The sequence below is a fragment of the Panulirus ornatus genome, chromosome 59, assembly GCF_036320965.1.
Source record: "Panulirus ornatus isolate Po-2019 chromosome 59, ASM3632096v1, whole genome shotgun sequence".
Lineage (NCBI taxonomy): Eukaryota > Metazoa > Arthropoda > Malacostraca > Decapoda > Palinuridae > Panulirus > Panulirus ornatus.
In genome coordinates, this window is record NC_092282.1 from 4,244,299 (window position 1) to 4,269,604 (window position 25,306).

General features: G+C 39.2%; 1 protein-coding gene across 1 annotated transcript; it reads left to right on the forward strand.

The window, feature by feature from the left end:
• Positions 1 to 452: 452 nt before the first annotated feature.
• Positions 453 to 18,899, forward strand: Amun (protein amun). The gene is made up of 6 exons (XM_071696468.1): positions 453 to 798; positions 4,313 to 4,409; positions 9,725 to 9,893; positions 11,186 to 11,341; positions 12,019 to 12,206; positions 14,905 to 18,899. The coding sequence occupies exons 1-6, from the start codon at positions 644 to 646 to the stop codon at positions 15,268 to 15,270; spliced, it is 1,131 nt and encodes a 376-aa protein (XP_071552569.1). The 5' UTR covers positions 453 to 643; the 3' UTR covers positions 15,271 to 18,899.
• The last annotated feature ends 6,407 nt before the right edge of the window (positions 18,900 to 25,306 follow it).

Genomic DNA, 25,306 nt, shown 5'->3' on the forward strand with positions numbered 1-25,306 from the left:
TAAGGTTAGGCTTCCTTTGTTCTCTCTGAGTTGACGGATGTGTCGGGGTGTGGGGCGGCGGCCATGCTAGCAGCTTTAGCCCAACATATTACTCCGGAGAGGAGCACTGAGGTTAAGCTGTGTTGATATGGTGGCCATAATACAACGTTAGCAATGTCATTCTGCAATATATCACTAACATCACATGCACGTTGAGCCGCCCTGCAGCCCAGGCAAAAATTTACCACAGATGTGCCTCAGCCTGGCGTGGCCGGGCAACGTGATTGGCTCGCGGATAGAACGGATGAGGTGCGATTGGTGGAGCAAGAAAGAGGAAGTGTTCTGAGTGGCTAGAATGTGAACCGGGGTGACGCGCCGACCAATGGGATCCTCGGCGTCCCCAGAGTCCATTGTTACCAGTTTGGAGAGATAAAATTATAGACCTTAATAACCCTTTCTCTCACCTTGCAGACCCATTTGAATATATACTGTATATTATACTAATGCATTGTAGTAGTACAGTCGGTGTCCGAAGCTCAGAAGGGCAGAAATGGGTGGAGGAGAGGTGAAAATACCTGAAGACAGGGATGTTTTGCGGGCGCGTGGTGGCAGCGTTGTCATGGCCAGAGCCTGACGTGAGTCCCGCTGTTGTTGAGTCTCCACCATGGCCGCCGCCGCTATGAAAGACCCGAGGACTTTCTTTACACAGGGCACAGCTGCTCAATTTGCCTATGTGTACAACTTATACGAGGAGGCGGTGAAACTGAAGGCGGAGCAGAAGAATAAGAAGCCCGAGGAGTTCCTCAAGCTGGACAAATGGTAAGCCGGGAGGAGAGAGAAGTTAGCATGTCATTGAACCTTACTTTGTGTTGGCTGGCCAGCCTCGGCCTCCCGTGAGAGAGGGAGAAACGTCAGTGTTTTTGTATTTCCCGCCCGCTGGAGGCCGCGGGTGGCGTGTGTGGTGGATGATGTGATAGTGACAAACATAATTGTGGTGTAGTACCGCCCGCACGCCCACGGGGCCGCCCATGGCCGCCCGCAGACCGTCACAGACTTGGCAACGTCGCGCACCCCGCAACCCACCGAATTTATTTATTTATTTCCTTCACAAGTTTATTGTTTTTAGTATTTTTTGATGAAGCGGTAGTGTGGGCCACGTGTTGACTGGCACGTGGCAGGGGCGCGGGCGTGAGGGTGGTGGGGGAGGGGGGGTGTGGGCGGCTGAGATGTGAGGACGGTGGTGGTGGAGGGGGGGTGGGAGCACGCGGCACGCGGCCACCTCGGCTGCTGTGTCCACCCACTGTGCTGCTGTTGATGCTGAGGCACCCACACCTGCTGTGACATCTGTCACATCCATTCCTCTTGCCTGATAACGGCCGTGGCTACTCTGAAGTGGCTGAAGATTAACATTTTTGGCCTCTGATGCTTGTGTTTCGTGTCTTACGTATTTTCTAGTGATTTACTTGTTCGTTATTGATAGGGTTATAGTAATTGTTGCTGTTACTGTCATGAAGTATACTTTGATATAGGTGTTGATGCTGGTGGTACTTGACAACATCAACGTTAATACGGTTCCGTGGTGTTGCTTACAGCTGTTCAGCATCCCTGGATTTAGTATAGTTTTGTGTGAAAATGCCTAATCATATTTCTTGAGTCTATTGCTCTAAAGTAATGGTTACTGTTTATTGCATTGGTTATAACCTTATCATAGCTCATAGTTTGTTGATATGTAAATAAAGATGCCATTGATTTTATTGCTTACACCAATGGTTATGCAAACTTTTTATGTGCTTGTTATAATCACCTGTTCAGCTGTAGAAGCTTTTAATGTTTAAGCTGGTGTTAAAAGTTTTCTGGCCGTTGGTGGTATTTAGTCACATGCCCTCATTGACACCTCATATGCTGTTAATTACTTTTTGTAGTTTATACTTCTCAATTTGCAGTTATTACTGCTCTTGTCATTTTTTCCCTTCTCCCCATGAATGACTCATGTGGTGGAACTATCTTTCTTTGCTGTCATTTCTGTAGCTGCAGCTGTCTTTTAAGATGTTGCATGAGTGCAGCTCTATATGTCTGGTGTGTCTCTTGACTGGCTGATTGGTGTGTGTTTAACAGCTTTCACTGATATTAGATTACTGATGCATTGCTTAGAAGAGATCTGCTACTTGGTAATTAACCGTGGTACTTGTTGAGTCAAGTAATTACTATTGATCATTCTTGCCGAGGGGATTTTTTTTATTGGTGGTCATGATATCACTTATGGCATACATTGCATTTGTTTTGATTACACAAGTAGGTAGAATACTTGACAAACTTGGATGAAATAATATTTCAGCTTCAAAGACAAGTATTGTGGAGACATAGTCTTTTTGAATACATGTTTGTTGTTAGTGTATAAATACTCAATGGAATTGCTTACTTTTGTCAAAGTATTGAAGAATCTTTATATAGATTACACATTGTTTTATAGCCAGATGTTAGTGCTTTTGTGGTGTAAACTATTTTGTTAAATCTTTTGGTTAGAATTAAGGTAAAAGACTTCAGTATGTTTTCATCCATTTCAGTACAGCTCACACTAAAGTTCCTTTTTGAGTGCATTTATTTTTTTTTTTTTCATGAAGAGTGTTTGGTTCTCTGCATGCCTTTCATTGGTCATAACTCCACATGAATGCTTATAACTCAGCCTGTGATTTGCCTTGCTCTTAAAAGATAGTTTGGAGCATATGTACAGTGGAATTAGACAATTTCACATCATGATGCTGGTGGGTATGTAGTATGGGTGAATTTTCTACACTGTAATAGACGAATTTCTTTCATTAGTTAAACACTTTAACCCAGGTCCACATTTGTGTATATGGGTGAAAAGTGTAAGGTATTCAAGGGTGCAAAGGTATTTGTCTTTCAGTCAAAAAAATAGCCAAAACATTCAAGATTATTTTTCTTTTAATTATATTTGCTTATTTTTACCATGTATTTAGGTTATTTTGGTGATACATTAGAAACTACATATTTGATTTTTGTAGTGTATTGATTATTAGTGTTCTTTGTCTGATTATGCTTTATGGTCATTCTTTTTACATGTTAGGAACTGCAACTGTACAGTGGTAATCCATTGGTACAGCATCATGAATCAAGAGTTTGGTGTCTGATTTTGGGAGAGGTGTGAGAGAATGAAGTTGAGAGTTAATGTGGATAAAAGTAAGGTCATTGAGTTTAGCAGTGAAAAGGAACAGGTTGGTTGGAGTGTGAGTTTGACTGGAGGAAACCTGCAGGAAGTGAATGTGGACGTGGCAGAGGATGGAACCATAAGAGCTGAAGTAAGCCATAGGGAGAGTGAGTGGGCTAAGGCCTTGTACGCAGTTTTTCAATTTAGGAATGTAAGGAAAGAGTTCACTGTTTTTGGTGGAATAGCAGTCCTAACAGTGTTGCATGGATGTGTGTTGCAGTATTTTGTTAAAAAAAAGTACAGAAAAGGTTGTATGTGTTTGGAATTAAGAGCTTAATAACACTTTGTAGTGTGAGGAGCGTTAAGAAATTGTGTAAAGGTGTGGATGCAAGAAGTGTATGTTTGAGAAAGCTGAAGTGTTTACAGAAATGGTGTGGACATGTGGAGAGGATATCTAAGAAGATATGGAGGTCAAAAGTGGAGGGAATAAGAAAAGGGGGAACCTAGGAGGAGATGGAAGAATGGAGGGAAAGATGCTTTGAGTATTTGGTGCCTGAACATGCTGGAAGGCATGAGGCGAGCAAGGGATCAAGTGAAAGAGACAACGCAGAAGTATAGTGGTGAGCTATAGAAGTGTGAAAACACAAGAAGTCAGGATAGTTGGAATATAAATGAGGTAGTGGTGAAGGAATTGCTTTATGAAGCCTTATTTGAAATTGAATATAGACTTGGATTACTTGACTTGGTTGGCCGGCAAGTTTAACAGTATGGGGAACTTGGTATGTGAAAGATTTTTATAGTTGGTACCTTAGTAAAGCATTATGGCTGCTCTTGTGGCTTGTAATGTGATTTACTCTCATTGTTGGGTATAGCTAACCTGACAAGTTGTTTCATAATCATGAACCAAAAGAGGAAGATGAACTGATTTTTTTAATTGATGATGAAGCTCATGAAAACACAGGCAGTCTGTAAGTTAACGAAGATTCCAGAAAAGCTGTTGGGCAGTGTGAGTAGATGACTAGAGATGTGATAGAAACCATTACAAGGCAGTACATCAATAGAAGTAATTAATGATTGTTAATTGAAGCACTTATTGAACTTAGATTCATAATTTTTGTTGTAGTTTGATGTTAAGAAAGATACAATTAATTTTGGTTTTCCTATCAGGTACCAGAATGAGCTCCCTAAAAAGATAAAGGCAAGAGGGAAGGAGGCCCACCTCACTCATGAAGAACTTTGTCTTTGTATGAAATGGAAACTCTCTGTAAGTTATGCTTAAAATTTTGTTTTATAACCAGTAATTATTTTTCCAAGAACTTTTTACTCTTAACATTGTTTGCAGAGGAAGCAAGTAAGGACACAGATAAGTGGACTCTTTTACCATGTCAACCCAGTTAATGGGAATCCCAGATGGAATGGACATTAGATGAATATGTTTTTCACTTTTTTTTTTATAAACAAATTCTCCATTTCCTGCCTGAGCAAGGTATTAGTGTCGAGCATGAATGAGCCTTAGAGGGGGAGAATCCTCATTTTGGCCCCCATCTCTGTTCCTTCATTTGGAAAAGTAAAACAGGAGGGGAGGATTTTGCTGTTGCCTTTACAACGTACAAGGAATATGTGGGAAGTATTCTTTTCTCCCTATCCCCTTGATAATGGTTTGGACATAGGGAGAGAATGAGTGAGGAAAGATTGACAAAGAGGATATATGTGTCAGAGGTGAAGGGAAGGAGAAGTGGGAGACCTGATTGGAGGTGGAAGGATGGAGTGAAAAAGATTTTGAGTGATTGGGGCCTGAACATACAGGAGGGTGAAAGGTGTGCAAGGAATAGGGTGAATTGGAACGATTTGGTATACTGGGGTCGACATGCTGTCAATGGATTGAGAACCAGGGCATGTTAAGCGCCTGGGGTAAACTGTGGAAAGTTCTGTGGGGCCTGGGTGTGGAAAGGGAGCTGTGGTTTTGGTGCATTACACATGACAGGTAGAGACTGAGTGTGAATGAATGTGGCCTTTGTTGTCTTTTCCTGTAAAACCTCGCGTGCGTGCGGGGGGAGGGGTTGCCATTTCATGTGTGGCGGGGTGGCGGTGGGAATGGATGAAGGCAGCATGTATGAATATGTAAATGTGTATATGTCTGTGTATGTATATGTATTTATACTTTGAAATGTATAGGTATGTATATGTGTGTGTGTGAAGGCGTTTATGTATATACATGTGTATGTTGGTGGGTTGGGCCATGCAGGAAGGTGAAAGGCATGCACGGAACAGTGAATTGGAATGATGTGGTATACCGGGGTCGACGTGCTGTCAGTGGATTGAACCAGGGCATGTGAACGTCTTGGGTAAACCATGGAAAGTTTTGTGGGGCCTGGATGTGGAAAGGGAGCTGTGGTTTTGGTGCATTATACATGACAGCTATAGACTGAGTGTGAATGAATGTGGCCTTTGTTGTCTTTTCTTTGTGCTACCTCATGCGCATGCGGGGGGAGGTGGTTGTCATTTCATGTGTGGTGGGGTGGTGATGGGAATGAATAAAGGCAGCAAGTATGAATTATGTACATGTGTATATGTTTATATGTCTTATGTATTTATATGTATACATTGAAATGTATTCCTTGCATTTCGTAGAAGGTGACTGGAAGGGGAGGGAGCTGGGGGCTGGAAATCCCCTCCTTTTTAATTTTCCAAAATTGTCAAATTGACTTAGAGATTTGAAAGTAGTAATTGTTCTCCCTTTACTTTTTTAATGGTTTGGAAATTAAAGCATAGATCTTCTCCCTGCGACTCATGCTCTGGTTTTTAGACATCATCTCTGTTTTCATCCTCTGGACCATCTCAGTTATATGTTAAGTCTGTTGATGTGACTTGAAGTGCATATTTTCATTTAGATTTAATGTAAATTTTGAAAAGCTCCAGAATTTCCCATGTCCATATATTTGAATGCTGTTTTGATACTGACTGGTAGATAATATTGCTTAGGAAGTCAGTCACCTGTTATCATGGTGTTTTTCACCCATACTTAGGTAGCTGTTTCCTTTTAGATTATTGTTAACTGTTAGCCTTCTCTCATGCTTTCATTTTAGTGTCACATATAAGTGCATTGCAAGAGTCTTTGTTTGATGAATTTGATATCAGTATTTTTAGCCATGTTTTGAGTATAGCAGACTGTTCAGATTCCCTCTTCTTAAGTATAAGTAACCTATAACGTCTTAATCTCAGCCAAAGGGTTAGATTTTAAAGATAGCCGAGTTGGGTGAAAGAGAAGAATTTTGTTATGTGTAGGCATAAAAAACTTAGTGAGAGGTAAAGTTCATCTCTTATGGGTAAGGATTAATCCAGCCCCAAATTAACTGCTTGAAGTTATGTAAATGTAGGACTGATACTCTTTTAACACAGTCCTAAAAAATGTAAGTGGAACACCATACTTTGTGTGCAGCCATGGAATTTCAGATTTCTGTTCCATGGAAGAATATGGAGGAGAAGGTTTATTTGTATGTCCAAACTCTTTCAACCCATCCATTCTTAACCAGACTGAAAAATTTCTCTTTCCCATCTTGGAAAGTATTAGCAACCTTTGAAGTGCTTAAAAAGGAGTGAAACATTCAGTGCATCACAGTCACAGCCATTAAACCAAGTGTGTCTTGGATACTTAAACTTTGGTATGTTATTTAATATTTAAGTCTTGGTGCAACAGATATTTTGTGACCTGAAGTGTCATCCTCCAGTTGTATCCTCTGCTAATGTCATATATAAAATCTCTTCTTGGTCTCTTGATATGTTCAAATTTGTTAGCAGGATACAGTAGTATTGGGGCCTTGTTGATATGTGTATTTTGTCTTCCCCCATGATTTACTCTGGGTAATTAAGCCTTGAAAGTCTCTCTGCTGTTTTGGAGTTGCTTGTGACACCTGGCCTCAGATCATAGCTTTAGTCAGTAAGTGGACCACCGATTCTTTCAGATAAAGGTGGGAAGTTCAGACCATTCACTTTTTGTGATTAGAACTCTGCAGTGTTACTTTCTCAAAAGCTGGACAGACTAATAAAGCTTGTAATAGAAAGGAAGCAGCTTCAACCATGGCTTTCATAGAAAAGATTTGATATGACTAGAAGAATGAAGAAATTATTCAGAACTCTTCAGATGTTTGAAAGTTATTGGAAGAGATAATGAAGAAGGAAGATTTGATTTGATGTTCAGGGAAAGAAGGGTGTATCTTACTAGTCAGTCTCTGAGTGGTCTGTAGGTTTAGCATCTTAGTGGATATTTGAGATCAAAATGACTCCATTGTTAATGGTTTTTGCTTGGTCCTTCCTCTTTCATGTGTGTATGCTACTTATTGCTCATGAGATTTAGTTGCAATGGGGGAAAGTGAGCTTAGTTAAAAGTATGAGAAAGATTGTGTCCTTAAGGGGATAGAATTAGTGTATAGGTACTAATTGTGGAGGCTTAAGAGGTAAAAAAGACACTGTTTGTCGGAAAAGTAGTTGTGACAGTCAGGTACTCATGTTGGATGTTTAATTATTTGTTCCAGATTGGTAAGGATGGTAATAGAAGGGCTTAAATTCCCCTGGAATCATATGAAGTAGAGCCTTACTAATCCTTGTGGTGTACTTTGAAATTCCTGCATAAGGGATTTTAGTGCATTGATGTAAAGCCTGGAGTGCTTTGTGGCAGGTGGTTTAGCAATGGAAATTTCTTAGAATTGGCAGAATTAGGGGGTATATATGAAAAATAATTAAAAGTTGTAGAAGACAGAAAAATTCTGAGGCAGTCTTTCAAAACGGAGGAGACTCAGGATCCATAAGGCAAGCAGTTGTTTGTTGTTTGAGATTAAGTCTCCCTATAACTCAGGAGGTGGGGGCCCACCGGTGGTGAGGGACCTAAGCACTGAGCCTTGGGGGTTGGGCTTGTTACCCCACTTGGCCCCCATGAGAGCCAGGCTCCTTGTGATAAGGCAAGCAGGTGACATTGTACCTCAAAACACAGTGCCCTCCTTTGGAGTGGAAATGAATTACAAAATGTAATTGGACAAGTGGTGTTGGACATTAAGTGTACAGATGTAGAAATGAATTGATAAAAGTGGCATAATTCAAGTCTTGTCAGCTACTAATGGTAAACTTTTACTGTTGCAAGGTTTTGAGGACCTCATTATTAGGAAGTGAAGAAATGGAAACATCTTATGATACTTGACAGAATAGAGCACTGTCTTTTTTCAGAATGGAAAAAGCTTGTATGATGACCTTAATCTACGTGAACATAGCAGAACAGTTGCCTGTAGCATAAAAATGGAAAGACTTGAGTTTTGGGACCTTCAGGTACTGATACTCTCTGGAATAAGATACTGCTATGTTGACATTAGTTATGAGGGTATGAAAAATTGGAAAATTAGAATTTCCAAAAATCTGTTATATCCAATAGTGATAATTTTAAGAACCTGAGCCACTGAGAAAGACTAAGATCACCTTGCTTCTCTAGAGTATTAATGGGAAAGAAACCATAAATTGTAATTTACACTTCATAGATTAAAGAAGCTGTGGTTTTAGATTTGCACCAAAATATGGTTGCCTATTGGCATGACGGGCATGCTAGAGTGTTAGATATTATCAATGAAATTAAAAGGTGCAGGAAGTACAGCAAAAGAAAACTGTGTTGATACGTCTGGTTCAGATTTGTTTAATGTATTGTCTGCTGAAATTTGAATTACTGCACAACAAAAGAAAACTGTGTTGATATGTCTGGTTCAAATTTGTTTAATGTATTGTCTGCAGAAATTTAAAAAGAGCCAGTACAAATACCTGTAAATTGCATCACCCATCAGTAGCCTGATAACCAAGGATCAACTTGACAGCTTGGTTAGAAGCTGACCTCCAAAGCCATCATAAGGCAAACAATAGAGTATAGTAGATGGAGATAAAGTTTTATCAGGCATGCGTTAAGAAATATCAGCTTCAATACTGTTTATAATGATAACATTGTCAGAGTTAGATGTGGATATATTTCTCAGATGACACCAGAGAAATTAAAATTATGGTATAAAAAGAATGTAAAAATGTAGACTGATATATGATAGGTCAAAAGAAAATTTAAAAGATAACTTATTAATGATCCAACTAGGAAAAAATTGTGAAGGAAGTAAATGTCAAAAAGTCTAGGAGTTCATAAATGAAGATCTAGAATTTGAGGGCTACATTGAAAAAACTGTACTTTTGAGTCAGTAATGAGGGATGAGATACTTCTGTATTGTATAGTCACAAGCCCAGCAGGCTGAAATTGATAAGTGGATAGAGATCAGATGAAAGACATGGACTAACATGAAAGATATGAACTTGAATTATACAGCATATAAAGAGGAAGAGAAAGATATATGGTAATTTGTATGCTGTATGGCATTTTCCTAAGACTAGAAATTAAACATGGGAAGAAACAAAGTAATTGAATTGGCACCTTTTTCTTGGAATATACCCCAAAAAATTGGTGTGTATGTAGTCTTTTTGTAGTAAGTTTTCAGATATTTTTTGCACAACTCGTTTGTAGATTTCCAAGTGATTTGTCTTTTTTTTTCTCCAAATATTTTTCAGCGTGGAAAATTTTCTCCCAGATTAAAGGATCTAATCCAGATGAACACTCCTCGACTCTGTATGACTGAAACAAAAAAAGCTTTCCGTGCTCTAATGAAGAAGGAGGACTTGCCATCTGCCATCCAAGCCTTATGTAATTTGAAAGGTGTTGGTCCTGCAATGGCCTCAAGTAAGTATGCCATATCTGAAGTGTGTTGTTTCATCTGGCCTTATATATGTTTATTTGTTAAATCATTACTCTGTTCATCAATATATCTTTCAATGTGTCTTTTCTTATCCAGACTGACGTTTCACAATAAGGAGCAAAATTTTGACTCATCTTTCTTGAAGCATGCACTTATAAGTGCTCTGACATTTTTTTTACATTATTTTTCTCAAACTCTTTGTCCTTTCTTCCTTTCTTGACAACTTTATGTCAAAGCTTTGCATTATCCAGTTTTTGCTCTAACAGAATAATTGTTTTTAGTTTCATGTAGTTTTTTATTTTAACATAGACACACGCAACATTACTGCACTTGTTTCCTTCTTAAGAACATCACCAGTATCTTAAGAACTGAAGGAGTCCCATAGAAGATAGGGAGAGCTCATGTATATATGAAAAGTTGGAAGAAGATTTTGAGTGCCCAGGGCCTGTATGTACAGATATATAGGTGAGACCTGGACATGCAGGAGGCTGTAGTTATGCATAAGGGGTGTACAGAAGTTGACATGCAGTCATTGAACATATGAAGCAGGCAGGGGGAACTATTGAAAGTCTGTGGGACCTGATTGTGGTTGGGTAGGCTATGGTTTGGGGCATTACAACAATTAGGAAATGAAAGTTAGTGAATGAGGCCTTTTTATTCATGTTTCAGGCACGCTTCACAAATGTGTGAAACAGCAAGCAAGTTTGAAATATTTTTTTTACATTTAAGAAAAAGTAAATTTGATGAATATGAAGCATTATTTTATAACTAGAAGGGGTTACGAGTCTTCAGCAGAGTTTGTACCGTAAAAGAACTGTTGGAAGTGGGAAACATTACTATCTGAGGTTTCACCATGTGGGAAGTAGAGGTATTTTTATTATAACTTTGGACATAAAGGTAAATCTGTTAGTGAAATTGGATGAGGTTTTCCAAGGCTCTTTTGATTTCAAGAAGCATTTCTTGTACTACAAAGGTTTTTGTAGGTTCTGTTCATTTTGTACCAGTTAAACCAAATTCTGCTATGTGGACTGAGGTAGGAAGTGGCAGGTGGTAGGCCTAACACGGTGACCTGTTAGCACAGGAAAGAACAGCACCTAAACAATTGTGTGACAGGTTCCTCTCACTTACTTGCTATCTCTCTAGTTGTATTATTTACTTTAATAGGCTGGAAACATGCTTCAGAGTGTCATTGATGCAGTGGGCTCCATTAGTTAAACATCGTTATTATGTCTGCTTTTCCTGCATCTTGTGTTAAAGATATTCTATATATTTGCAGCCATCCTGACGGCAGGCAATCCAGAATTGTGTGGCTTCATGGCAGATGAATGTCTGTTAGCAATTCCAGAAATTGAAGGCATCGACTATACCACAAAAGAGCTTCTCAACTTTGTGGAACAACTCAAAGCAGCTGCTAATAGGTTAAATAAAGAAGGTAAGAATCATTATTTTGCATTTGTGTGTAATTACCTATTACCCCATTGTGATTACCTTTTTGTGATGTATGTGTGAAGCCCCATTACGTGAACTTTTTGTACTATTTTACTTGTTTTTTAACATTCCATGCTGTCCTCATTCATATTTTCATCATTCATTTTACTGTTCATGTGTAGTTGTTTTCTTCTACTGTGCACCTTTTTGAACTTCTCCATGCTGTTTTCATTCACATTTTAATTATTCATTGTTTTCATCAGGTTTAATTTGATTGAAGACATTGTGTTCATGAATTAGCATGCCATACCTTGGTCCTTATTAGTTCTATTGTTGACTCGGATATGCTACTGCCATCTGGATTACCCTGAGGTTGTTGAACTTATGATTTCTCTGGATTTGGCAGGATATGCAGCAACTTTGTCTTAGGATTGCTGTTTACTGCACTTTAATTACACTTTCAAACCACATGTCTTGTATTGTATCCTAGAATATTTTCCAGGTACTATAAAATTGTGTCTTTATGTGGAAAGACAATAAAACTTGTTTCACTTTGATGTTGGAGTTGAGTGTTGACTTCTACTTGAACGAAAAGATACTTCCTGTTAACAGTGTTTTCTGACAATAAAAAAATGTATTTGTCTCTTTTATACAACTTGAAGTATGTTGCTTTTATTTCAGGCAGTGAAAATAAGTGGAACCCCCATAAGGTTGAGATGGCATTATGGGCACACTTTGTGGTGGCTGAATTGAAGAAGGAGCTTCTTGATGGTATGCCTGGAGGTGCTGCTGTGACTACTCCTTCCTCTACACAACAACCCACAGAGAATGGAGATTCGCAGACAGAGTCTCCTCAGAAGGCAAAAAATGTAAGTAGATTTGTCTTTTATAGTACTGGGTTTTTCTTCCTACTTAACTTCATCAGGCCAACAGAATTTTATTCATCAGTATCAGTCCTTTACAATTTATCAATATCAGTTGTTTTTTGGATGTTATGTATAATGCACTGAAAACAAAAGCCTCCCATCCACAACCAAATCCTACAGACTGTTGCATGACCCTTTACAACTTATCAATATCAGTTGTTTTCTGGATGTTATGTATAATGCACTGAAAACAAGAGCCTCCCATCCACAACCAAATCCCACAGGGTGTTGCATGACTTAACATGACCTCTTCATATACTGTGGTTGAAATATTTGCCGTGCATGCCTCTCTCTATATACCATATCAAATGAATTTATTATTCCATGCATGCATGCCTCTTACTCTCCTGTGTGTTCAGGACATGATACCTGAAAGCTTCTCTATCCCTCCATCTCCTTGGTCTACTAGTGGAAATAAAAGATGAACAAAACTACAGAAAGACTTGAATTAATATACTAATCCATAAAAGAGACCTTAAATGGAATTTAACTATAAAAGAAACTTAAGCAATTAAGTCTTGGGAAGATTAATGATAAATCTGTCTGTTCCTTCTTGGAAAGAAAACATCAAAGACTTAGGAATTAATGTAATTGTGTCTTGAATTTGAGGAGCATGTTGACGAGATAGTATTTTCAAGCTAGATAATGAGTTTCATGTTCATGAAAACTTTCACAGGAAGAGACAGAAGCTAATGATTAAAATTTTTAACAAATATGTAAGAAAGTAGATACTGTTGTGTTGTATGGTCCATCTAACCCTTTCACAACTGTTCCACCAAATTACCCTCCCTTAGGCTGCAAAAGTCTTGAATACTTTTTCCTACTGATTACTTGTATCTAATATTATTGAAGATTCTTGAGTATTTTTTCATATATTATTTGTATCTGATTTTGTTGAAGAAAGAACTTATGAAAGAAGTTTGTGTTCCTTTGTTATGTTGGTGTAGTAAATAATTTTGTATGGTTTGCAACTTTCTTATTGCTTTTTAGAGAATGGAAGACTAGGCAGGTGAGGTTTAGTTTGAACTGAAGCTGATGAATTGATTGTAGAGGGTAATTTTTTTTCAAATCTGGTGCCAGTTACTGCTCTGAAGGCATTTAGTTTTTATTGCGCTTGTGATGTTATTTGTATGGGGAGCGAATGTTGTGTTCCTTTTGTGGTTCCCTGAATGGTTGATGTTTTAATGATTAGGAGTGATTGCCCATTCAAGATGACTTGAGTTTGCGAGCTGGATGTGTGTCTTGTCTGGGGTTATCAGAGTGATTGAAGAGTACTGTGGAGATGAAGGCATTCTGTTCTGGCTAAGCCATGGTTGCAGTTGTGTCATGTAGTGCTAGATGTTTCTGTGTGCCTCTTTGGTGTCCAGGTGTTCTGATGTTTGTGAGGTCATCCGCATATAAAAGGACCTTCATGTTTTGGTTTGCTAGAGGTGAATTGGAGGTTGTGTAGGAAGAGATTGAAGGGAGTTGGAGAAAGAACTCTACTCCTTGGGAACTCCTTTTTAGAGTTTTGATTTAAAGTTGAAGCCATTGTGTGTGACTGATTTAGAGATGAAGCCTTTGTGTGTGACTGCCATGGTGGTTGGTTAGGAAAATGGCCACCCTTTTTTAGCCATTGTTGTCAGTGAAGTCAAGTATCTTTTGTTTGAGAATGTGATGGGTACAGGGTCAGATGCATTGTTGAAGTCTGTTGCCAATAGTACTTTGGGAGAAGCGGTTTGTGATAGATTGAATCAATCAAGGATATGGTGTACAAGGTCATTGTGTTGTAGTGATGTGGGAAGCTGCGTTGTTTGTGGGTGATGGTATGGATTTGATTAATTTCTTATGTATGCAAGTGTTTGATAATTATGTTATCCCCAGGCAAGATATCACACTTCTCATATGAGTCATTTTCTAATTTTGATTTTTTGTATACTTACTCTTTCCCACATTATCTAGGTAGGGCTAGGAACACACAAAGAATGGCTTCACTTGCTGATATTGATCCCGTGGCTGTCATGTATAATGCACCAAAACCAGAGCTGCCCTATCCACAAATATTTTTTCTTACGCTGGGATCATCATTTAAGATGAACACTAGTTAAATGGTTAAGTCTGCAATGATATATTGGAATGCATGCAAAAGATATCAGATGGAGATATGACTCCCAGATGAACTGAGGATTGATAATTACGGAATGTGCAGGTCAGCAAAGAGAAATGGTATCATTCTTCAAAAAGATGACTTAAGTGGTATGTGCTAGAGATTCATGTATAAAATGAAAAAGTATGGAAAAATGGGATGAAGAATTGGGCATTATTATATGAGTGAGGTGGAAAGTTGATAAGAGTTATTTAGACAACTTAATTTTTCAGGTGATGAACTGTTTAGGACAGGTGGAGAAACCATTATAGAAACACCCTTTTACAAGTATTCTTATATTCATTTATAAATATTGGCATGAAGTGAATATTTTACTTGGACACATTTACTTTCAGTTGAGGAATGGACAGTGAAGTGAATGTTAAGAGGTTGGTAGATAAAATAATTTTTTGTTTCAAGTTTTATAGATATGCTGTTCAGTTTAAGACCAAAGGGTTATTTATTCAGAGTTTGTCTGTTGTAGCTATATGGCTGGCATGTTTGTTTCTTCCCCAGGGTGGTCCTATTCCAGAAGAAAGCAATGACTCAATGGACTCTGCTTTTGCTAATAAGGAAAATCTCACGGCGAATACCAATGGCACCTCTGATGCGGAGAACAGCAGAGCCTCTGTTATCTTAAATTGTGAGGACACAAATGATTCCATGGCAGTGTCTGAAGCCCCTAGCGAGGCTCTTTCTGAGGTCCCAAGTGAGCCTGCGTCTGAAGCTCCTAGTGAATCCATTTCAGAAGCCATCAGCGAGTCGGACACTCAAGATGTTCCCAGTCAGATGGCTGGGGCAGCTCCCACCAGCTCAGTTTCTACCAACCCTCCAGACAGCACTGATGAACCAGCACCGAAGAAAGTGAAAGTGGATGAATAGTATGTGGTGTGAGGTGGCTTGTGTACTGTACTACCACCTATGTGTGGAGTGAGGTGGCTTGCGTACTGTATTACCACCTGAATGTGGAGTGTGGTGGCCTGCGTACTGTACTACCACCTATATGTGAGTGTGGTGGTTCATGCACTTAACTACCACCTTATCTGACCCCCACTCTACCTTCTGCCCTCTTCTGACCCTTGACGGGCCTGGCAACATCATGTGATGGTGCATGGGCTCGTGGGGGGATGTAACACTGTTGTGACTGAATTATTGCCCCAGCAGCAGTGCCGCGTTGCCCCAGACATATGATCCCCCCATCCTTGTGCACTCTTGTGTAACGTACATTCCAAGAGGCTTTTTATCATGGAGAGATGATCAATATTTTGTACACAAACTTTCCAGTTTGCAGCTCAAGTTAGCCATGGCTATGGAGTGTGGTTAGTCCAATGAATTCTCGACAAGGTCTGTAGTTCAGAGTATTCAGAAACCTTTCAATGGGCACTAGACGATCAAACCCATCCCTTCTCAACCCAGGAGAATGTTATGCCACTGTCTGGTGGATGTGGCATGTGAAATGGGGAATATATAGTTCATTAGTCGTTTAAATTTAGATCTACTACTCAGACCAAATAGGTAATGAACTGCCCATCTCATCGAGAAATCATTTATAAGCCCACCCAAAGTTGTCATTGTACCTCTGGTGGGGCATGTATTTCCTCATCATGTGCCTTGCCATGGGTCACTGACTCCCTGAATTGAGTGTTTTTATTTAATGACGTTTTGCATAGATTTTTATATATATGTAAGTATTTTAGCCAATTTTACCGTTTTAAGGAGTATGTGCAAGGTTGGCTGGATTCTGAATGCTGCGACCTGTGCTGTGTGATCTCCATCATACCCAAGTCCAGTCACAATTCTCAGTCCACTGCCATTCTTATGAGTTAGTCCCACCATTTGTCACTTCTTCATTCACCTGTATCTGCCAGTTTATTCATAAGATTGGACTAAATTATCAGTGTCCCTGCCATGGTCTCATCCTATAAGCATGAAAGGGAGTGGAATGAAGCGTCACAACAGTGTTACACCTGCTTGTCCAGGATCTCGTCATCTTGAGGACTTGGCCTGTGTTCGCCTTAAAAATCGATATTCACTGCTGCGTTGGAGATCAAAATTGCCATTTAAAAATTGAATTTGTAATAATCATTCATTGTTTAATTGGTACAAACCCATTCTCTCTCTTGTAATTCACAATGCAGGAATGTGTTATCTTGAACATAGTTAAGTGGTTTTTTAAAGTAACCAAAGAATTTAAAACCAATACAGAATTTGAAGCTATAAACTTGGGGTTCCTTCACCCTCACAAATCAGCTCAACATGAGTTTCAAGCATTCAGGCCCATGTATGCGTATTGCACCATAGCAAGCGTGGTTTCACAGTGCTTCATTGCAAGTGTCTTTTCAACAGGAAAAAATTAATATTGTATGGTGGCTCCTAAAATTGAATTAGGCTAAGAAATGGCGTGGGCAATGGACAGTGTGGGGGCACCATGACACAGGTGATGGTGAATGGCACCACTGAGTCCATATATGTTCCAGTGAGCCAGGAGGCAGACATGAGCACCTTTATTTTATTTGATACATTAAAACAGAAGCTGTACCTATCCTGGTGTGTCAGAGTTGATTGTGTAACACTGGAAACAGTCCATGGTTGGGTGTCATGGCTCAGTGCAGCATCGACAAACTGGGGACTGTTCTTCTAATTGCCTGAATAGCAGGTGAATACCTCAGTATTTATTCTTTCCCTTCCCACAAACTTCCTTGACCACTGGTTCATAGGACCCTTGGAGAAATAAGCACACTTGGAAATGGACAGAAACGTGTACACTATATATATATATATATATATTTTTATGTATGTATATTTATGTATGTATATATATATTATGCATACATACCTGCCCAAACATTCTATATAATTGCATATTAATGCATGTCTTATTGTTCTGTACAATATTACTGCATTTTTAAGTCATTTACTTATGATTCATCTTATATTACCACATATATGCTACATTATGTATTAATTTCCTCGTATACCTACAACCCCACTTAAATGTGGTTCCAAATGCTCAGGCTGCCTCTGCTTCACACACTTATCTATTTATTCAAGTTTTCTATTTATTTTCAAATATTTTTTCCATGTTATTGCAATATGTAACATGAAAAGTTGACAAAGTGATCTAGAGGGAAGGGCTCAGCATTGACATCTTTTTGAAGGCTTGTATCTTTCATGCCTACTACCAGCTCTGTTAGAGATACTGGATGGGTCTTAGCCTACTTTGGAGGAGGAAGGTTGTGTCCCCTTGACCAAGGGAATATGCTTAAGGAGGGTGGGGGAGGGAATTTTTCTTTACAACCTTTTCACCCAAGAGGCTTCAACACTCCAGCAGAAAGTTTGTGCCAGTGCTCTGGCTGCAGACAGCAATGCCTCTTGGACTGTAAAATTGTCACACCTTCTCTGTAGACAGAGAAGTAACTTTGGGCAGGAGATTACCAATCTTAATAGAGCAGGTGCCACGCTACACATCACTCCCAACCTATGCCTTCCCCTACCTCCCTTCCTCCTTAACACCAACTCCCACAGCAAGAAGTCACGGATATTTTAGGAATGTTTTCTGTGCCCAACCTACAGGCAGTGGTCACCCCACATTTGTTTTTATTTCACATTATTCTGTTCAGATTACTAAATTTGGGTACCTTTAGCAGTATGCTAAATCTGTATAGGGATTAACAGTCTGTTTGTACTTGTATTGTGTATGGAACTTTACAATTGTATGATAGAAACCTGTGTAAATCACTCAAGTTGGAATTCATGGGATCCATAGTTTTTACTTAATCACCCCATTTCTGAGGGTATTTGATCAGCAGTAGCATATTTGTTGTAGTGTGGTGGTGAAGCAGCTGAGCCTTTGGCATAGTTGCTTTTAGATATTACATAAAAGCCCTCTTAAATATATTCTTGGGTTAGGTTGAGGAGCATTGCATTGATGGATTGAAGTAGAGAATGGCCAGGAGACTCCTGACTTCCGTGGCTCCGACAATGCCATCCCCTCCCCTCACAGCATTATCCTGCCTTGTATAGTCCCATGAAAAATGCTTATTTTTCTATGTAAAAATAAAGTCAAGGACGGCAGTGTTTGTCGTCCCAGCAACATAACCAGAGCTCTGTCTCCTGACCCCTCATCCCCCTCCTCCCCCATCTCCTCCTTCCTCTGCCCACTCCTTATTACCCTTTCCTTGGGAGATCATTGACCATTGTGGGTCCGGAGATCATCATCATCATCGGCGTCATCATTATAGGTAGTTGTAGGTGTCATTATTATTTAATCAGTAGACTTGCACACAAATACCTGAACTCTAGACCAGGGATATCCGGGTGTGCCGCCCCAGGTCTTGTTTCAACCAGTTATTATTGAACAATGAAAAAGTTATTATTAATGAATAAGGAAAAACTGGAGTGAATACTACCACAGATATGGCCTTACACAACAGGAAGATTTGGTGTTTTAGTATATTCTATTTCAGTTTTAATGTGATAGAATTAGTTCAAATAAAGGATTCACACCAGGACACCCATCTTTTAATACCCATCTTCCTCTTGGTTGGACTGTTGCTTCATGCTGTTTTGCCTGTCCTCATTAAAGCTTAACCCAGGGTGTTGGATGTGTGGGTTTGATTATTTGTTTTTATTACACAAAAGTCATCAGCCTAAGCAGTAGGCAAAGTGTTTATTTTAAAGTATATTAAAGTGATAGTGACATCAATATGCTGAATTCCTTGTGCATTACCCACTGCTTTGAATGCAGGAAAAAGCATACACTGCATAGGAAGGTGGATGTTCTGTTGGTTTGAATCCTTCAGGTTACTGTTATATGTTGGGTGGCTCATGCGGAATATTCACATCTCCAGGGTGCTACACATAAGTGCACTGAAAATTTTTGGCTGTTGTTAGTACTTTATTGTGAGCAAGTTTTATTTCATTACCACATGTAAAGAACCAGTATATTAATGTGGTAGGAAGACAGTGCTCATCAATCCATGCAAGTCTACTGAAGTCAATATGGCAGTGATGGAGGTTGGTACACCATTTCATGTGGCATGTGGGACTTCTGGTGAGAACATAATAACCATGCAGTTAAGGATTGTTCAGTGAATAATTAATACAAAATATTAACCATACCACTGAATAGTCTGTATATGCACAAGTCAGCATTAAAGAAATATTGTAAATAGTTGTTACCTGCAAGTTGATCTGGCAGAGGGACATGGCAGAACTGGTGTATGCAAATCTGTTGATCACTTGAAATGTGAATTGTCATTGTACAAGTTGACCAAGCAGTTGTGAATATCTGGTGAATAGTTGTGTAGAGGGACCCAATGATGTATAACATCTAATCAGAAGTCGGTACACACGTCCACATCTGGTAAGATTTCCCATGCACAAGTCTGTTACGCATTGGATTTTTGGTCAAAAGTAAGTACAAGCAGGCTGATTTGATTTAGCATTGGATGACATAGGGTGGACAGTTTGCATTAAATAAACAAGCAATTGAATATTTTGAACCATTAGAACATATACGTTAAACTTGCAGTGGGAGACATCTAGTGAACAGTGGCTGTACTAGGGTCATCATGAAAGTATGGGATATATGATCAAGAAAGTACATTCACATTATCCTAATAGCGGAGGATACCTGAAGAGTCATTGCACATTCATCTACCAGTAAGAAGATATCTGGTGAGCAATCAGTATGCCCAAGTCAACCTGGCAAGTGCTTAGCATGAAAGTTTGTGTGATAAGACGTTAATAATCTGCTGGTGGATGTATTAAGGTGGTGGGTTTATAATACACTAGAATTTTAACATTTTCCTCAGGGTATGTGTAGTCCCTTCACAGTATTGACAATATTTTTCTACCCAGGAAAATAATAAAAAAAAAAATTGAGTCCTTTATTTTTTTCTGATAAAATGTAAAACCTCAGCGTTATATATAGTAATATATTTTGTTTAAGCTGCAGGATTATAGAAAAGTTGACCGATCTCTTGTGGACAATACTTACAGCTTTATTACCAAAGAATGTGGACAGTGACCTGATATTTTAGTTGGTAATAAGGGGATACATACTACAGTTGCATTAATAGGATGTGAAAGGTGGGCCCCCTCTGTATTATCTGTATTAATGTTATTTCACTTTTCTGGTGAGGTAGTGTATGATATAGCCTTTCAGAAGTAGATATTTCCACTTCGTTTTCCTTCATATTTTTGGGTTAAAATGTTTTTGCTGTGGTGGAGGGCCTCATCACTACATTTTCTGTTTTCCCTACTTGCATGCCTAGTGATTGAAAGATTAATATTTGGTCATAATCGAAGTTTATTCAATATTAGCAAGGTAAAGGGCAATTTCTTCCCATCTTTTTGATAGAACCTAGATGCCACAAATTTTCCTATTAACAATTGAAATAAACCCATCAGGGTAATCATTTAGTGTTAACTCAGTTGTTGGAAAAGCAATGGGTAATGATATTTACTGTAATGGAAGTCATATTTGGTTTGACTGCAATGCAGACCTGGTGTATGGTCACTTTGCCTGGCTTGTTATATGTCAAGTTACGGAAACAATTTCTAATGTCTGAAGTGGAATTATGAACCAAGAAAGTGAGAGTTCTTAACATTTTGGTTGACTTTAGCTCCTCAGGCAATGATTGTACCAAAGTCATCACTCTTGTTCACACTCATCGAGGTCATGCTTTGCAGTTCAGCCCTTCTGCTTCTGGCAGAATTTTTTTTTCTTTGTAGATGGTCCACATTTTGCCTACACTTTTGTCAGGCCTGTTCACTTAGAAGGTTTGGATCATGTATGTCCATCAAAAGCCATAACAATTAGAGCGTATGGTTCTGAACATCACAATGTATATATAGTTTAATCAAGTTGATGTAAAACAAGGCAGTGATGCCAAATAAATGTATATAATTTTGCACTGGGATCATTGTATGCTCAATTGGACAAAGGTTCATTTACCAGCTTTGGGTTTTGGTAATAATTATACTGGGCCTCATAATTTTTGACAAAAATGTTAGCTTATAGGGAGACTAACTGCCTTTGAGAAAGTAATTTAATCAATATAATGCAAGTATATTTCAAATTAAGGGACTAAAGAGATGGTGTGGGTACATTCAGATGAATTAAGTCATTCTCATTTCAGCATAGGAAAACTATATTTTAGGTTAGTTGTAATAAGAAATGAATAACCTCTTATGTGAAGTATTTATTATTATTATTATTATTATTATTATTATTATTATTATTATACCTGGTCGCTGTCTTCTGCGTTAGCGAGGTAGCACAAGGAAACAGATGAAAGAATTGCCCAACCCAACCACATACACATGTACATACATAAGCGCCCACACAAGCACATATACATACCTATACATTTCAATGTATACATACATATACATATTTAGATTTATTTATTTTTTATTTTACTTTGTCGCTGTCTCCCGCGTTTGCGAGGTAGCGCAAGGAAACAGACGAAAGAAATGGCCCAACCCCCCCCATACACATGTATATACATACGTCCACACACGCAAATATACATACCTACACAGCTTTCCATGGTTTACCCCAGACGCTTCACATGCCTTGATTCAATCCACTGACAGCACGTCAACCCCGGTATACCACATCGCTCCAATTCACTCTATTCCTTGCCCTCCTTTCACCCTCCTGCATGTTCAGGCCCCGATCACACAAAATCTTTTTCACTCCATCTTTCCACCTCCAATTTGGTCTCCCTCTTCTCCTCGTTCCCTCCACCTCCGACACATATATCCTCTTGGTCAATCTTTCCTCACTCATTCTCTCCATGTGCCCAAACCACTGAAAAACACCCTCTTCTGCTCTCTCAACCACGCTCTTTTTATTTCCACACATCTCTCTTACCCTTACGTTACTCACTCGATCAAACCACCTCACACCACACATTGTCCTCAAACATCTCATTTCCAGCACATCCATCCTCCTGCGCACAACTCTATCCATAGTCCACGCCTCGCAACCGTACAACATTGTTGGAACCACTATTCCTTCAAACATACCCATTTTTGCTTTCCGAGATAATGTTCTCGACTTCCACACATTCTTCAAGGCTCCCAGAATTTTCGCCCCCTCCCCCACCCTATGATCCACTTCCGCTTCCATGTTTCCATCCGCTGCCAGATCCACTCCCAGATATCTAAAACACTTCACTTCCTCCAGTTTTTCTCCATTCAAACTCACCTCCCAATTGACTTAACCCTCAACCCTACTGTACCTAATAACCTTGCTCTTATTCACATTTACTCTTAACTTTCTTCTTTCACACACTTTACCAAACTCAGTCACCAGCTTCTGCAGTTTCTCACATGAATCAGCCACCAGCGCTGTATCATCACCGAACAACAACTGACTCACTTCCCAAGCTCTTTCATCCCCAACAGACTTCATACTTGCCCCTCTTTCCAAAACTCTTGCATTCACCTCCCTAACAACCCCATCCATAAACAAATTAAACAACCATGGAGACATCACACACCCCTGCCGCAAACCTACATTCACTGAGAACCAATCACTTTCCTCTCTTCCTACACGTACACATGCCTTACATCCTCGATAAAAACTTTTCACTGCTTCTAACAACTTGCCTCCCACACCATATATTCTTAATACCTTCCACAGAGCATCTCTATCAACTCTTATCATATGCCTTCCCCAGATCCATAAATGCTACATACAAATCCATTTGCTTTTCTAAGTATTTCTCACATACATTCTTCAAAGCAAACACCTGATCCACACATCCTCTACCACTTCTGAAACCACACTGCTCTTCCCCAATCTGATGCTCTGTACATGCCTTCACCCTCTCAATCAATACCCTCCCATATAATTTGCCAGGAATACTCAACAGACTTATACCTCTGTAATTTGAGCACTCACTCTTATCCCCTTTGCCTTTGTTCAATGGCACTATGCACGCATTCCGCCAATCCTCAGGCACCTCACCATGAGTCATACATACATTAAATAACCTTACCAACCAGTCAACAATACAGTCACCCCCTTTTTTAATAAATTCCACTGCAATACCATCCAAACCTGCTGCCTTGCCGGCTTTCATCTTCCGCAAAGCTTTTACTACCTCTTCTCTGTTTACCAAATCATTTTCCCTAACCCTCGCACTTTGCACACCACTTCGACCAAAACACCCTATATCTGCCACTCTATCATCAAACACATTCAACAAACCTTCAAAATACTCACTCCATCTCCTTCTCACATCACCACTACTTGTTATCACCTCCCCATTTGCGCCCTTCACTGAAGTTCCCATTTGCTCCCTTGTCTTACGCACTTTTATTTACCTCCTTCCAGAACATCTTTTTATTCTCCCTAAAATTTAATGATATATATATATATTATTATTTTTTTTTTTCATACTATTCACCACTTCCCGCATTAGTGAGGTAGCATTAAGAACAGAGGACTGAGCCTTTGAGGGAATATCCTCACTTGGCCCCCCTCCTCTGTTCCTTCTTTTGAAAAACTAAAAACGGGAGGGGAGGATTTCCAGTCCCCGCTCCCATATGTATGTGTATATATATATATATATTTTTTTTTTTTTTTTTTTTTTTTTTTTATCGGTCTCCCGTGTATATATATATATATATATATATATATATATATATATATATATAAATGTACGTGTGTGTGTGTGTTTTCAGACATACATCATTTCCCACATGGGAATAGAAAAGGAAATGGAAACATCAGTGAAATAGCTCATGGGGAATTGGTAATAGGTAAAGAAGAGGTGGAGATGGTAAGTATTTTAAAGACTTTTTAATGTTTGGTGATAACAGTGACTGATTTGAGTTGCTTGGAATGTGATGTACAAAGCAAGTGAGTAATAGCAGAACATTAAATGAAAAGAGAAGAGATAGTTAATGCCTTGCAAGAGATGAAATGTGGTAAAGTGGTTCGGATGGATGGGACTGCAAATGAATTTCTCAAGAAATGGGGTAACTGTGATGTTGACTGGCTTGTTAGGATTTTCATTACATATGTGACTTAGAGTCAGGTACATGGTTGTTGGAATGTCTGTATAGTGCCACTGAATAAAGGCAATGGGAACGAAGTAATTGTTTGAATTACAGAAGTTTGTTGAGTATACCTGGTAAGTGTTAGGAGAGTGTGGTGTCGTGCACATACCATCAGACTGGGGAGTTTGGGAACAATGTGACTTCAGGAGCAATAAAGGATGTATGGACTGGGTGTTTGCTTTGAAGAAATTTTTGTGAGAAATACTTAGAGAAACAGTAGGATTTTGTGTTGGATTTATGGATCTGGAGAAAGCATAGGATAAAGTTTATGTTGTGTGGAAGGTGTTACAATTATATGATGTGGGAGAAAATGTACTAGAAGCAGTGAGGAGTTCTGTCAAGAGATTAAGGCATGTGTGCAAGTATGAAAAGAGGAGAGTGAATGGTTCCAGGTGAAACCAGGTCTGTGGACAGGAATGTGTGATGTTACCATGTCTGTTTATTCGTATTATGGATGAGGTTATGAGGGAGGTGGATGCAAGAGTCTTGGAGATGAACAGGCCGACAGTCTTTTGGGGGTGGGGTGTCCAGGAAGATGAGTCAGTTGCTGTTTGGAGGTGAATGAGCACTGGTGGCAGACGAGTGAGAAATTGCAGAAGCTGATTTTTGGGTTTGGAAGAGTGTATGATAGAAAGTTGAGAGTAAATGTAAATAAAGCAAGGTTATTAGGTTAAGCAGTGGAGAGAGACAGATTACATGTAGTGTGAGTTTGAACGAAGAGAATTTGGAGGAAATGGAGTGTTTTAAATACCTGGAAGTGGATATGGCAGTGAATGGATCCATAGGAGTTGAAGTAAGCCACAAGGTGTGTGAGGTGACTGCATAACTGGCACTC

What these genes read in the sequence shown, in the direction of transcription:
- Amun (XM_071696468.1), top strand. Translation starts at nt 644, where the DNA reads ATGGCCGCCGCCGCTATGAAAGACCCGAGGACTTTCTTTACACAGGGC. An exon ending in TGGTCCTGCAATGGCCTCAA is followed by an intron (nt 9,894 to 11,185) that starts GTAAGTATGCCA and finishes ATATATTTGCAG; the next exon opens with CCATCCTGACGGCAGGCAAT. An exon ending in TAATAGGTTAAATAAAGAAG is followed by an intron (nt 11,342 to 12,018) that starts GTAAGAATCATT and finishes CTTTTATTTCAG; the next exon opens with GCAGTGAAAATAAGTGGAAC.